Source organism: Hyla sarda, chromosome 5 (assembly GCF_029499605.1).
Source record: "Hyla sarda isolate aHylSar1 chromosome 5, aHylSar1.hap1, whole genome shotgun sequence".
Lineage (NCBI taxonomy): Eukaryota > Metazoa > Chordata > Amphibia > Anura > Hylidae > Hyla > Hyla sarda.
In genome coordinates, this window is record NC_079193.1 from 42017933 (window position 1) to 42031892 (window position 13960).

The following is a 13960-nucleotide window of genomic DNA, read 5'->3' on the forward strand; positions in this document are numbered from 1 at the left end:
TGACATCGTGGCATTCTTAATAACGTACAGCAAAATAACAGCACAGTTCAGGAGAAAGTAAATGGACTGTACAGTCAAAGCATAAAAGTGATAAGTAGTCTGTGGAAGCAGTAAAATGTATGACTAACAATACAAACACCCAGCATTAAGAAGGTTCATTAACTTCCTGGTTACGAGATAACTACTGATACGCAATTGTATCTATCATAGCTTCTGACAGATTAAAGGTCAGTTATATCTGATCTATGCAGCATAAAAAAACAATAATATAAAGCATAGACTAAAAGCATAAAATATGATGGCACAATTAATTGTGTATTTAATACATCAGCACCAAGCCCACCCATTAAAATGAAATAACAGTTGGTATATCGATGTCAATGAAAATGAGGTTTCAAAAGGCCAACATAAAATAAAAGATGGTGATCCAATTTTAACAGGTTCTGTCGCCAATGAACCGAAATTTGGATACCCAAAAAACTATATGAATGTAGCAACAGCAACTACTGGTCTGGTCTTATTCAGCAAAACATTTGATAAAAGTGTTTCTTTAATCTTGAGCTACCAATAATTGCTAAATTATTTAGCCACACTATGGCCCATATTTACTAAGATTGTTTAGTTTTCAAAATCACATCACTTCAGGGTTCTAGTTTCTCATCCCGATAGAATAACTAATCTTTCTCATGGCCATTTAAAGGTGTACTCCGCTGCTCAGCGTTTGGAACAAACTGTTCCGAACGCTGGAGGCAGCGCCGGGAGCTCGTGACATCATAGCCCTGCCCCTCATGATGTCACACCCTGCCCCCTCAATGCAAGTCTATGGGAGGGGGCGTGACGGCTGTCACGCCCCCTCCCATAGATTTGCATTTAGGGGGCAAGGCGTGAGGCCATAAGGGGGCGGGGCGATGATGTCACAAGCTCCCGTTGTCGGCTCCAGCGGTCGGAACAGTTTGTTCTAAACGCTGAGCGGAGTACCCCTTTAATGTATTTGGCTCTGTGACTCTGTGCTCCAGAATCTGTAGGGACACCTATGATAAATGTATTGGGAATGGAGAAAATACCAAGGCCATGCTCCCTTTACACAACTGTGCTGTGCAGTTGGAGTGTACCCTCAAAAAATGCCAACTACTTACTTGTTTAACATCTCTGTGTCTCTAGAGCCAAGGATTTGCGCAGTAATGGTATCTTTGTTGCCAGCAAATTAAGTCATGGGATGCATGAAAAGAGGTCTACTGTAGATACACAACAAGAACATTGTTTGGCTTTAAGAAAAAAAAAAAAAAACTCTAGTCAGACCACAGGTACAATTTTGGGCACCTGTGTATAAGAGCAGTGACACTATGGAACTCTCTGCCACACAGTGTTATGATGGTTCGTTCATTAAAAAATGTAAGAGGGGCATGGATGCTTTCCTTAATGAACAAGTATCATGTAAAAAAACGTATCCCCTATCCGAAGGGCTGGGGCCCCCTGCGATCTCCTGTTTAGTGCCCTGGCTCTCCTATACAGTGGTGCTTCACGACCCCTGCCCAAAGCAGAGGCCACCACGCCCCCTCAATATAGCTCTATAGCGGGGGTTGTGACGTGCCGTTGTATAGGATATCAATTTTTTTTAAGTTTTAAGGATATATAAGTTTTTTTTTTTTTTTACAAGATACTTGTCCTTTAACCCCTTCCCTCTCGGGACAATTTTCATTTTTGCGCTTTAGTTTTTTCCTCCTCACCTTCTAAAAATCAAAACACTTTAAATTTTCCATCTACAGACTCATATGAGGGCTTGTTTTTTGCGCCACCAATTTTTCTTTGTAATACTATTAATAATTTCACCACAAAATCTACAGCGAAACCAGAAAAAAAATATTTGTGGGGCAAAAAAGAACAAAAACATTTTGTAAATTTTGGGAGCTTCCATTTCTACACAGTGCACTTTTCAGTACAAATGACACCTTATTTTTATTCTGTAGTTACATACGGTCACAAAGATACCTAATTTATATAGGTTTTCTTTTTTTTACTACTTTAAAAAAATTATAACTACATGAACCAAAATTATTATGTGTAATATTGTCATCTTCTGACCCCTATAACTTTTTTATTTGTCCGATGATGAGGTCTCATTTGTGCGCCATGATCTGATGTTTTTATCAGTATTATTTTTGTTTTGATGAGACTTTTCTGATCGCTTTTTATAAAAATGTTTAGGGTATACAAAGTGATGAAAAATACGCAATTTTCTATGTGTACACCATTTACCGTGCGGTTAAATTAACATTATATTTTTATAGTTTGTACAGTTACGCATGCGGTGATACCACAAATGTTTATTTTTTTTTTACATCACATTTATTAATGGGGTTAAATCACATTTATTAACTTTTTTTCACTTTATTTTTACACTTTTTTTGTCTCCTTAGTTACACTGAACAATGCTATGCCACAGCATAGCATTGATCAGTGTTATCTGTGCTCGATTGCTCAAGGCTGGATCGCAGGCTTGGAGCAATCAAGCGACAATCAGACAATGGGAAGGAAGGTAAGTACCCCCCCTGCTGTCCTCTCAGCTGTTCGGGACACAGCTTTTTCACCGTGGCGGTCCAGAACAGCGCACTGAGCTATCCAGCAATGGCAATCTCCCATTTTTTACGCCGCAATTGACTTTGATTGTGGCATCTAAAGGGTTAATACTGGACATCAGCCCAATTGATGAGGTCCGGTACTAGCTGCAGGTCCTGGTTGCTAATAGCAACCGGGACCCACCGGGTATAATGCACGGTCATCTGCTCAGCACTCGTCATACCATAAATATACGTCCATTTGCAGGAAGGGGTTAAATGGATTATCAAGTGTTGGATGAAAAAAAAATGTTGTTAAAGGGTGGAGAGTGGTGGCTTGGTATAGCTGGGGGAGGAGTGGTTGGTTTTAATAGTAAGCCCCATTCTCTATTGGCTCCCCAATCTTCTCTCTTTCAAATGCTTGAGCAGGACCTGTCAATAACTGGACACAACGGTGTCCCATCTCACCCAGCGATGGGTTAATTGGGAAGATCCTGCACCAAGCGCTCATCTTGGAAGGAGGAAGATAACAGAAGATCAAAGGACCAGACACAGGCAAATGGGATATAAACGTGATATGAAAGGGGGGCAGGGAGTATTTTCCCTACAAGCGCTGTCCCTTCCTATTGCCCATCCACCTTAAACGAAAGATCGACAACCACGAGGATGGACCCTATACTGCGCTAAAGTGTATGGGCGTAAAAGTCAAACAAAACAAACCAAACTGTACGAGGCAGGAAATAAGTCAGGAACATAATAGGAATACTACAAAGCTACAAACAGATATACAAGGCAGGATGTAGCATACTAACAAACAAAACAAGAACCAGGATCAAGATTAACGGCAGATAAGATGAACACCACTAGATATGAGGATAGGTATACTGCAGAAAAAACAGGAGATGCCGTGGATGAACAGGTTAACTGAATGTCAGAACACTAAACGAGTCAGGAAATCAAGAGAACTGTTCCCACAGGACTGAGAACAAGGAAAACACTGGACACCCCACTCCAATCATGGAGGGACTATAATACTGAAGCCAAATAGGCTCCTAGCTAGTGGACACACTCACCAGTGTGAACAACAAAAATCCAAGATACAAGAAACACAAATACAGGCACAAGACTAACTCACTCCTAGATAGACGAATTAGCACAAGGCTCAGAACAGGATTCTATCTTAGGAGATCCAGGATCAAACAGGACTGACAAACGCACAGTGTGAACAAGGACTTTGGCAACACAAAGCAGAATGAACAATACCGGAATACTAAAACCCGGCAAAGGTCCTAAAACAAGGCAAACTAAAATATATCTTAAATAACTATGACATGGAGCCATGGCTAACTCAAGACATTAGTGCACACACACTGACATAGCAAAATAATGAAAACTTGGTCTGAGTAACATGTTTAGTTACCAGCCCAGAGCAGCACCTAAAGAGGCCTTATATACACTCCTAGTGCTGAAGGGCTGGAAGGGCAACTCTTCCCAAACAAGGAAGAATAAACACAAAAACTGTTCAGACATAAACATAATGTCTGAACAGGACCCAAAGCAGAAAAATACTAAATGCAGATAAACGGAAATTACAGTAGGGACAGGTAAGTATGCCTTTTTTCTATTCTGTTTCTACACGCAAAGAAGGCATGGCAAAGTGGCAGCAAAATCAACACCATGTTAACTGTGTTTTTTGATGAGTTTTGTGTTGACCATCACACGTATGCTCCTCTAAGGTAAACAATTAATAGAGTTACTACCTTAATGTTCTTCATCAGTTGAGAAATGCAATACAGCAAAAATTACCGAAGCTATGGGTTACTGGAGATTGGCAGCTTCATCAGTGTAGTAGAGAAACTGGGAGAACTGTGTAAGGTCTCAAGGTACCTAATCTGAAGGGGTCTTTGTTTTTTGCACCTTGTATCATCTTCAGTAAAGGTCTCTATTTTTTATATACATGGCTGGAAATTTCTAAACAGGCCTTGTATGTCAGATGTATAAACCTGACTCAAGCAACTATAAAGAATGGCAGTTTTCGAGTCATACAAGGTAGTTTCATTTCTCCTTTTCAAATAGTTGAAAGAGATAAGATATGATAGGGTGTAGCCATCAATGTAGCCATAAAATTAATTACTGTCTGTCAATTATCTCTGCGTGTCCAGCAAAAAGTTTCTTCCACTGAACTGAATTGTTATCAGAAATGATAAGATATTTTGCATCAGAACGTGTAACTCATTCAAAGGAAATCTTCATTGTATTAATAGATATGATGATGTATTATAGACACTGTGGGGGAGATTAATCATACCTGTCCAGAGGAAAAGTTGTTGAGTTGCCCATAGCAACCAATCAGATCGCTTCTTTAATTTACAAAAGAAAGGCATCTGAAAAATAAAAGAAGCGATCTGATTGGTTGCTATGGGCAACTCAGCTTCCTTTTCTCTGGACAGGTTTTGATAAATCTCCCCCTGTTTGCTTTTGCACGTGCCTAACGGTTTAAAATTGTGCTAACATAAAAAAATATTATATTAGTACCTAAAACTGAGGAACATTAACGAAATGTAAGACTAGCAACCCGAGAGTCTCCTTCTGCAGAAGTCTAAGCCCCCTCATGGTAGTTACGGGTGGAGAACCAGGGGCTTCTTAGACTCAGCTCCTTGGAGTGGTTCCATCCTACACAACAGCAGCACAGAGGATCCTGAGCAAGAACAAGCAGGTCCGATACAGTTTTCTCAGGCCATAGATCCCACTGCCTTGCCTCTGTCTGACATCTATGTCTCCTTTCACACTATAGAATTATCCATTTTAAAGATCCGTTATAATGATCCGTTAACAAGACCATTAAAAACGTTACCGTCTCCCGTCACAAAATAATGTTCGTTATTAATAACGGGCTATGACGGGTTAAAACGAGTAATCTAAAAATCCTATAGACTATAATGGGATTTTGTAATGGCCGTTTAACATCGGTTTTAATGGTTTTGTTAACGGATCATTATAACGGATCTTTAAAACGGATAATTCTATAGTGTGAAAGCAGCCTAAGAACATGCTGCTGAGCTAGATTATCAGGGGCCCTGAAAATACCAGCTACTACATATAATGCAGAACCTTTGAGCTTGTCTTTTGCTTTCTTCCACGACTCTTGCTCTGGGTGCTATAGGAGGGCCATATCTTTATCTGCCTATGTTCCCTGATACAGAGGAGACCCAAAGACTTGACAGGGTTTCATACACCAGTGCACAATCCATTTTGTGGTCCTCTCTTTGCAATTTTCCAAGGACAGTGCAATTTTTCAAGGACAAGAGTCAAGGCTCTCTAGTAAAGCCTTGGGTTAGGCAACAACGTATGGAATATGGAGATCCTATAATGTCCACTCTCCAGGCCTTTCTTGCTACTGTTCAGAGAATCATTTAGATTGCTGACTGTGCCATGTGTGGTGTCTGGGGTGTTGCAATGATATTACAGGGTCTGGTGGCCTTAACCATTACTAGTCGTGACACCAGGGTGTGGTTTGCTTAGTATTGATGGTGCTGCCGCCAACCGGCCCACAAACGGCAGGGATAATAAACGGAATGTCCACAGCAGATTTTATGAGATAACTGGAAACTTTTACTTGAACTTTTATGCAACAGTCTTTACAATTGTACAGTTTCTCTTGAGGTAACCGGGATGCAGGTTCCTCACAGGCTTTGCTGGGACTAATAGTCTTTAGCTTTAAGCAGGCCACTGTGCTACTAATTGTATGAGTTGAGTTGAATAGTAGTCACAAGGATTTAGAAAACAGAGCTGTATAACTCACGGTTTTAGTGGCTGCTGGTTCTTTAGGCTTTGGCCTAGTTGAGATGAATTGAGATATGCTGATTGTGCTTGCTTTAGTGTCCAGCAGGAAGAAAGAGAATTTAGTGACTACAGCCCCTTATAAACAGGGGGGCTGGACTAATCCCATTGGCTTCAAAGCCTGTAGGTCCTGAACCCAGAGAACTCTGGGTACATCACATGACATCATCACATGACCCTGTACAACCATTATAATATATCTGTACAACCATTATAATATATCACGTGACTTAGGTAGGTCCTATACATTTGTACACTATACAGAAAGACATTTATATGTGGTGACCAAGGGGCAAGCCCTGTAGGAGAGCCCCGTGGAATGGAGGAACTCTAGCTGAGGGGACTTTAGACAGGGAATGGACAAGGTCCTGTACTGGGACACCACACATGCTTAATGACTCTTCTGCCTCTTCCTGACTAGGGCCCCTTCAAGGTCTCAGCAAGTAAAGCCATTATTTGTACCCCCCAAAGACACCTGTTATAAGTCAAGTCTGGTTCAGATAATCTTAATCAAATTCAATCTACAACCCTATTGTATTGATCCAGAGAAAGACAAAAAAAAAAACATGAGGAAAAATGTCCCTAGATCAATGTTCTATTCACATAAATCCAGTATCCATAACTGGTAATATTATATATATTTTTTCCAGAATAGCATCTCTCAGAAACCCCTCAAAAATCTTACCCACAACAGATGTAATACTTACAGGCCTGTAGTTCCCAGGATCCCTTTTGACCCCTTTTTGAATATTGTTACCACATTTGCCAGTTCTGTGGAACAATCCCCATCATTATAAAATCTTTAAATATAAGAAATTAGGGTCCCTCTAGCACGGTACTTAATTCCTGCAAAACCCTGGGATGGATGCCATCTAGACCGGCTGATTTGTGTGTTTTAATGTTAATAAGGTGGCACTTCATTTCTTATTAGATTAGCCTCTTAAGGACTCCCAATTTGGCCTTCAGGATACAGCCAATTTTTATTTTGGCAGTTTAGTTTTTTTCCTCCTTGTTTTTTAAGAGTCATAACTCTTATATTTTTATAACTACAGGCCCATATGAGGACTTTTTTTTTGTGCGAATAATTGTTCTTTGTAATGACACCTTTCATTTTACCATAAAATGTATAACAAAACAAAAAAAATGATTTATGCAAATTTTTTTACACAGTGCACCTCAAAGTAAAACTCTTTATTCCGTGGGTCAACTCAATACGCTAAAAACTTTATTTTTTTTATTTTTTTACAAATTCAGTATGCCTTAAATTGTCTGATCCCTTCCTGACCCCTATAACTTTTTAAATTTTTCCATATGTATGAGAGCCAATTTTTTGTGCTATGATCTGTAGTTTTTATGGAACTATTTAATTGCTTTTTAGGCATTTTTAGATATGATGTGACCAAAAATCATCATTTTTAGCATTGGGTATTTTTTTTTTTTACTTTCACTGTTTACTTGCAGGATCATAAACATTATAATGTAATAGTTTGAACAATTACGCACTCAGTGATACCAAGTATATTTATTATTTTTAAGATTTTTGGGGGGTAGGGGTAAAATAATGAAAGAAAGGTGATTTTATAAATTTTTTAAAAATTTTTATTTTATTTTACACTTTTTAAATCTCCATAGGGGACTTTTTATGCAACTATTTGATTGCAATTTGATTTGAATTTACTTTATAATGCTATGCCTATAGCATAGAATTAAACAGCGTGATCGGTGATCCATCAGTGACTGGGCGATTGGAGGCAGGTAAGGTGGCCCTCCACTGCCATTTTAACTCCTCGGACCCCCGCGATGATCTGATGAGCACCCTGAGCTAGCCTACATATTTAACTTAGCACTTTAGATACCGTGATTGGCATTGTCACTGGCTGTGATTAGCGGAGAGTGTTTGGATACTAATAGTAGGCGACACTCACTGCTATGAAGCGAGCGCAGCTCTTGCGCTCACTTCAAAGTTACTAAATGCTTCAGGGCAAATATGTACGCCCTGGTGCGTTAAGTACCAGACATCAATGGCATACCTGTGTGCCTGATGTCCTTAAAAAGGGGGACTCCCGAGGAAAAAATTTTTTTGAAATCAACTGGTGCCAGATTTGTAAATTACTTCTATTAAAAAATCTTAATCCTTCCAGTACTTATCAGCTGCTGTATACTACATAGTAAGTTCTTTTCTTTCTGAATTTCTTTTCTGTCTGACCACAGTGCTCTCTGCTGACACTTCTGTTCATGTCAGAAACTGTCCAAAGCAGGAGCAAATCCCCATAGCAAACCTATCCTGCTCTGGACAGTTCCTGACATGGACAGAGATATCAGCTGAGAGCACTGTGGTCACTGTTGATAAAGCTTTCCCGGTGAAATGCGTTGGAGGATTGGTGGGGTATTGGAGTGCGTCGTGGTAGGCACTGTATGGACCTATATGTATCTTTTGCAGGCACTGTTATTTTATGGCCATTGTTTGCTTATAGTGGTCAATGTTTACTTATTCAGCAATTGTACTTTGTAATGACATTACTTATTTTATAACATAATCTGCAGCAAAACAAAAGAAAAACTTTGTGGGGTGAAAAAAAAAAAAAAGAAAAACACCATTTTGTAACATTTTAGACTTCCGTTTCTACGCAGTGCACTTTTTTTGGTAAAAATGACACCTTATCTTTATTCTGTAGGTCCATATGGTTACAAAAATACCCAATTTATATAGGTTTTATTTTATTTTACTACTTTAAAAATTATAACTACATGCATCAAAATTAGAATGTTTAAAATTGTCATCTTCTGACCCCTATAATTTTTTTATTTTTCTGTGTCTGTGTCATGGTCTTTAGTTTTTATCGGTACCTATTTTGTTTTGATTGGCCTTTTTTTTTTATCACTTGTTATGTTATTTGAAGTGACAAAAAATGCTAAATTACACGGCGGTACCACATGTGATTATGTTTATTTTTATTACATTATTTTATTTAAAAAATAGAAAATGGGGGGTGATTCAACCTTTTATTAGAGAAGGGGGTTATTCACATTTATTAACTTTTTTAAATTTATTTTTTACACTTTTTACTTTTTTTTTTGTCCCCACAGGGGGCTATACCATGCCATCTTTCAATTGCATATACTGTTCAATGCTATGCCATAGCAGAGCATTGATCAGTGTTATCTGCACTCTGCTGCTCCAGCCTGCTGAAGCTTCCTGGATCAGCAGAGCATGGATTGGACAGCAAGGAGGCAGGTAAGGGCCCTCCCGCCGTCCTCTCAGCTGATTGGGACATCGCGATTTAATCGCGAAGGTCACGGTCAGCTCCGCTGAGCTGCCGGGATGGTTTCAATTTAGACGCTGAGATCAACTTTGATCGCGGTGTATAAAGGATTAATGTCGGGCATCGGCCTGATCGATGATACCCAGCATTAACACTGGGTCCTGGCTGCTGATAACAGTTAGGATCCACCGGGTTTAACGCACGCTCAGCCCGTGAGTGTGTTTTAAATGTCGGTAACAAGACCGGGGCATACAGATACACCCTGCATCCTTAACAGGGTAAAAAAAAATTATGTGAGAGCCATATTACTACACATAAGAAGTGTTGTTTCCACTCTTTATATGTATATTTAGACTCTCACATGTATCACTTTTTTTTTCAAATTTTTTATTTTGTATGCAACATTTGGCCGTTTATATAATGCAGGTTGGTGAGGCATACAGCACATTATATATTTACTGCACACTCACCCCAGTACCATCCACTTTGTCTGTCTTTGTGTGCATGTTATATGCTGTTTTTAATATATGTAATAATAAAAATGTATTGAATTTCAAACGTTACGATTTATTCAATTATTTATGTACGGTGTCCATTTTAGAACATCATCTGTCGTCAGCCGTAACTCCGTCCCGCAGCAGGCGATACAGCGTCCCGCCTCTTCCCTCAGACCAATGTCCGTCAGTCGTCAGCCACAACTCCCTCCTCCCTCCTCCGTCATCTGAAACTCCCTCATCCAAAACTCTGTCATCCCTCAGACGAAAAACTTCCTGCCATGTAGCAGAGCTGAATCAGTGTCGGCTCTCTGCTCTACGGGTTCTGCTGTACATGCTATTCAGTGTTGGCTCTGCTATACAGACTCTGGAGAACATGTAGTGTCAGTAGTACACGTGCAAGTTTCACAGTTTCGACTCTGCTATACATGCCGTGCAGTGTCGGCTCCGCTATGCAGCAGGAAGAATCGTCTGAGGGATGACAGCGTTTTGGAGGAGGAAGTTGTGGCTGATGGATGATGGCGATTGGTATGAGGGAGGAGGTGGGACACTGTTTCGCCTGACGCGGGACTGAGTTACGGCTGACGACTGACGATGTCCTAAAATGGACGTCGTATTTATGGGTTGGGTAGTGTTGTAGGTGTATATACAATTCTAAAATTGTTTAATGCTTTATTGGTTCCTTCCCTTACTCTGCATAAATGAGTAGAAACAAAGTTCCAGAGTTGCCCATACCCCTCCCCTTCATCCACCTTTTCTATCTGCCCCTGATTGACATATATCTTTATTCAACCTACTAGCTATGATTTCCAGATAACTATTTGGAACTATTTTGACTGAATATATTTTTTTCATATTCAGGGTATAATTGATGCCCCATTAGTGGCTGTTGGGCTAGGAGGGCGAGAAAGAGGCGTGTAACTTGAGCAGTTTGGCATCACCTTGTAAAAAATACATTTTTATAAGATTAAAACAATAAGCAGAAAGTGCTCCATGGTGTAGTGATTCAACCACGTGACTGTCGACTGCACTTCTAGCAAGCTCATTACACCTAGCTGCACCTGTGCTATACAGCTTTTCTGTTATTACAGCACCAGCTCTGCTATAACACTAAGTCAGTCTTGCCTTACCGGATTCTGTTGCTGTACATATCCTATCAAGCGACAGCTCATCCATCTGCCTGTATCCCTGGTGTATTGCACCATGGCATTCTGGCCTGCTTTGTAAGCTGGAACTTAACCGGGACCACTCTTGTGATTGCGACCTGGTGTCTCTGCTGCAGCTAAAACAAGCTTCTGCATCCTAAAGTGGGATAAAGGGTGAAAACACTTAGATTACCTAAGTCAAACCAGTAAGTGGCACAGCGGGTCCACACCCATTGGGGCATTACAGAAACACTATGTCATTACTGATGGTGTTATTTTAATGTAGAGATGGGGTTGTGATTTTATAAATAAAAGCTTTGCTGTTGTTTGTAAGTGCCTGATGAAGCAATCAGGCCGACCTGGAAATGTGTTGCACATTTGCTATATGTATTTGCTATATGTTCTATATGTACTCCCTTTAAACATTTCTGCGGCCCAGTCAGCACTTTGATATTCCCAGTTCAGCAGTCGTGTGGAGAGGAGACTTATTTTATAATTGTTAATTATTGGTCCAGTTTGCTGTTATACCGTAACAACTGTTTAATAGTGTCCACAGTTTTTAAAGGAAATACAGCTGAAAGATTCACTTTAAAATGTCACTGTCCTGGGATTACCCAAGAAAATCCTGTATCAGAACAATTGTTCACTTACACGGATACCTTTTCAGGTTTGCACTTGATTTCATATATTATTGTTGGTGACTGATTATCAAAGTAATTTATCTAGGGAACGAGCCAACTGCGATATCTGGTGACAGTCGACGCTTCTATAAAGTCTAAGCTGTATTATTTCATTACGGGCAAAGCTTTTACTGCATTACTGTATTTTCCAAGGAATACCAATAAGATGACATAGTTCCTGTATTTTGATAAGTCGAAACTACTTTGGTCAGAATTAATGTATTCTCTTACGTGCTGCACCACAGGAAGTACTACTAAATAGCCAATTATTATGGTTGTTAGTTACGAAAATATTATTGTCATCATAAACAGGGAAACAGATATAAAGAATAAAACAGATTCAATATTTTAACTAGAATAGAAACGTCATAAAGTTTTCATTTTTCAGTTAAAAAAGCTTTATGAGGACTTGCCCTGCGGTATAATTATTTAACTTAAATCTATATGTTGTTACAAATGCAAAGGTAGCAAATTATTTTTATTACATAATAAAAAAATTTTATTGAAGGGTTTTTGGTTTCTTTTTTTAACCCCTTTCTGATATCCAATGTGCAAGATAATAATAACAATAAAATGTATTTAACCTCTTAAAGGAAAACTGTCATATGTTTTGTCCCGCACTATCCACGGGTACCTGTGGATAGTGCGGGAGACACTGAACATTTTGAGTCCTACCTTGCCCGCATCCGCTGCGCCGTTCGCCCGTTATAGCTGGTTTTCTGTATATTCAAATTAGCTGCTAACTGGCATGGGCGGAGTTACTGCCTTCAACTGGCACTGTGACGTAACCGCCGCCCGGCCCGCAGCACCCCCCGGCTAATGAATATTAATCCGTTGTCTTACACACTCCGTCTCATCTCGGCCGAGTCCTGGATGATACTGCGCATGCGCAGGATTTCCTACTATACCCGGAAGCTGTCTTCAGCATTTGAAGCAACGCTGATTACAGCTTCCGGGTATAGTAGGAAATCCTGCGCATGCACAGTATCGTCCAGGACTCGGCCGAGATGAGACAGAGAGTGTAAGACAACATATGAATATTCATCAGCCGGGCGCGGTTATGTCACAGTGCCAGTCGAAGGCAGTAACCCCGCCTGTGCCAGTTAGCAGCTAATTTGAATATACCGAAAACCAGCTATTGAAATGTTCAGCGTCTCCCGCACTATCCACAGGTACCCGTGGATAGTGCGGGACAAAACATATGAAAGTTTTCCTTTAAGGACCTCAGGTTTTTTTCATTTTTGCACTTTTGTTTTTTTCCTCCTCCCCTTCAAAAAATCATAACACTTTCAATTTTCCACCTACAGACCCATACAAGGGCTTGATTTTTGCACCACCAATTTTACTTTGTAATGACATCAATCATTTCATCACAAAATCTATGGTGAAACCAGAAAAAAATATTTGTGGGGCTAAATTGAAAAAAAAAACTTTTGTAACTTTTGGGGCTTCCGATTCTACGCAGAGCACTTTTTTTTTTTTAATTACACCTTATCCTAATTAAGTAGGTCCATATGAATAAAATGATCCCAACTTATATAGGTTTGATTTTGCTTTACTTCTGTTAAACCATTATAACTTTATGCACAAAAATTAGTAGGTTAAAAATTTCCTCTTCTGACCCCTGTAACTATTTTATTTTTCCATGTAAGGGGATGTGTGAGGGCTCATTTTTTGCGCCATGATCTGAATTTTTATCCGTACCATCTGTCACACCCCCTCGAATAGGCTTGCATTGAGGGGGCGGAGCGTGATGTCACACGGCGGCAGAGCCGTGACATCACAATACTCCGGCCCCGTGATCGCCAGTCATCAGACCCGGAGCAAACATGCTCTGGGGGCTGATGGTAACGGGGTGCTGCATGAAAGATCACAGAGGTCCCCAGCAGCAGCACCCCCGCAATCAGGCATCTTATCCCCTATCCTTTGGATAGGGGATAAGAGGTATTAGAGCCGGAGTACCCCTTTAATTAAACTTTTTTT

The 13960-nt window shown here is 40.0% G+C and overlaps 1 protein-coding gene across 4 annotated transcripts in view; it reads right to left on the reverse strand.

The window, feature by feature from the left end:
* The window catches only part of LOC130273109 (patched domain-containing protein 3), a 40551-nt gene that overhangs the window by 16072 nt on the left and 10519 nt on the right, over positions 1-13960 (reverse strand). For 2 of the 4 annotated variants that reach the window (XM_056519381.1, XM_056519379.1), the window contains exons 2-3: positions 11283-11454; positions 1-99 (exon numbers count right to left, since the gene is read on the reverse strand). The exon at positions 1-99 is cut by the window's left edge and continues 733 nt beyond it. In XM_056519381.1, coding sequence (XP_056375356.1) covers positions 1-14 — 14 coding nt within the window. In that variant the 5' untranslated portion in view covers positions 15-99; positions 11283-11454. Of the gene's footprint in view, positions 695-11282; positions 11455-13960 lie in introns of those variants that run through there. The other 2 variants (XM_056519383.1, XM_056519380.1) reach the window with 2 other exon arrangements.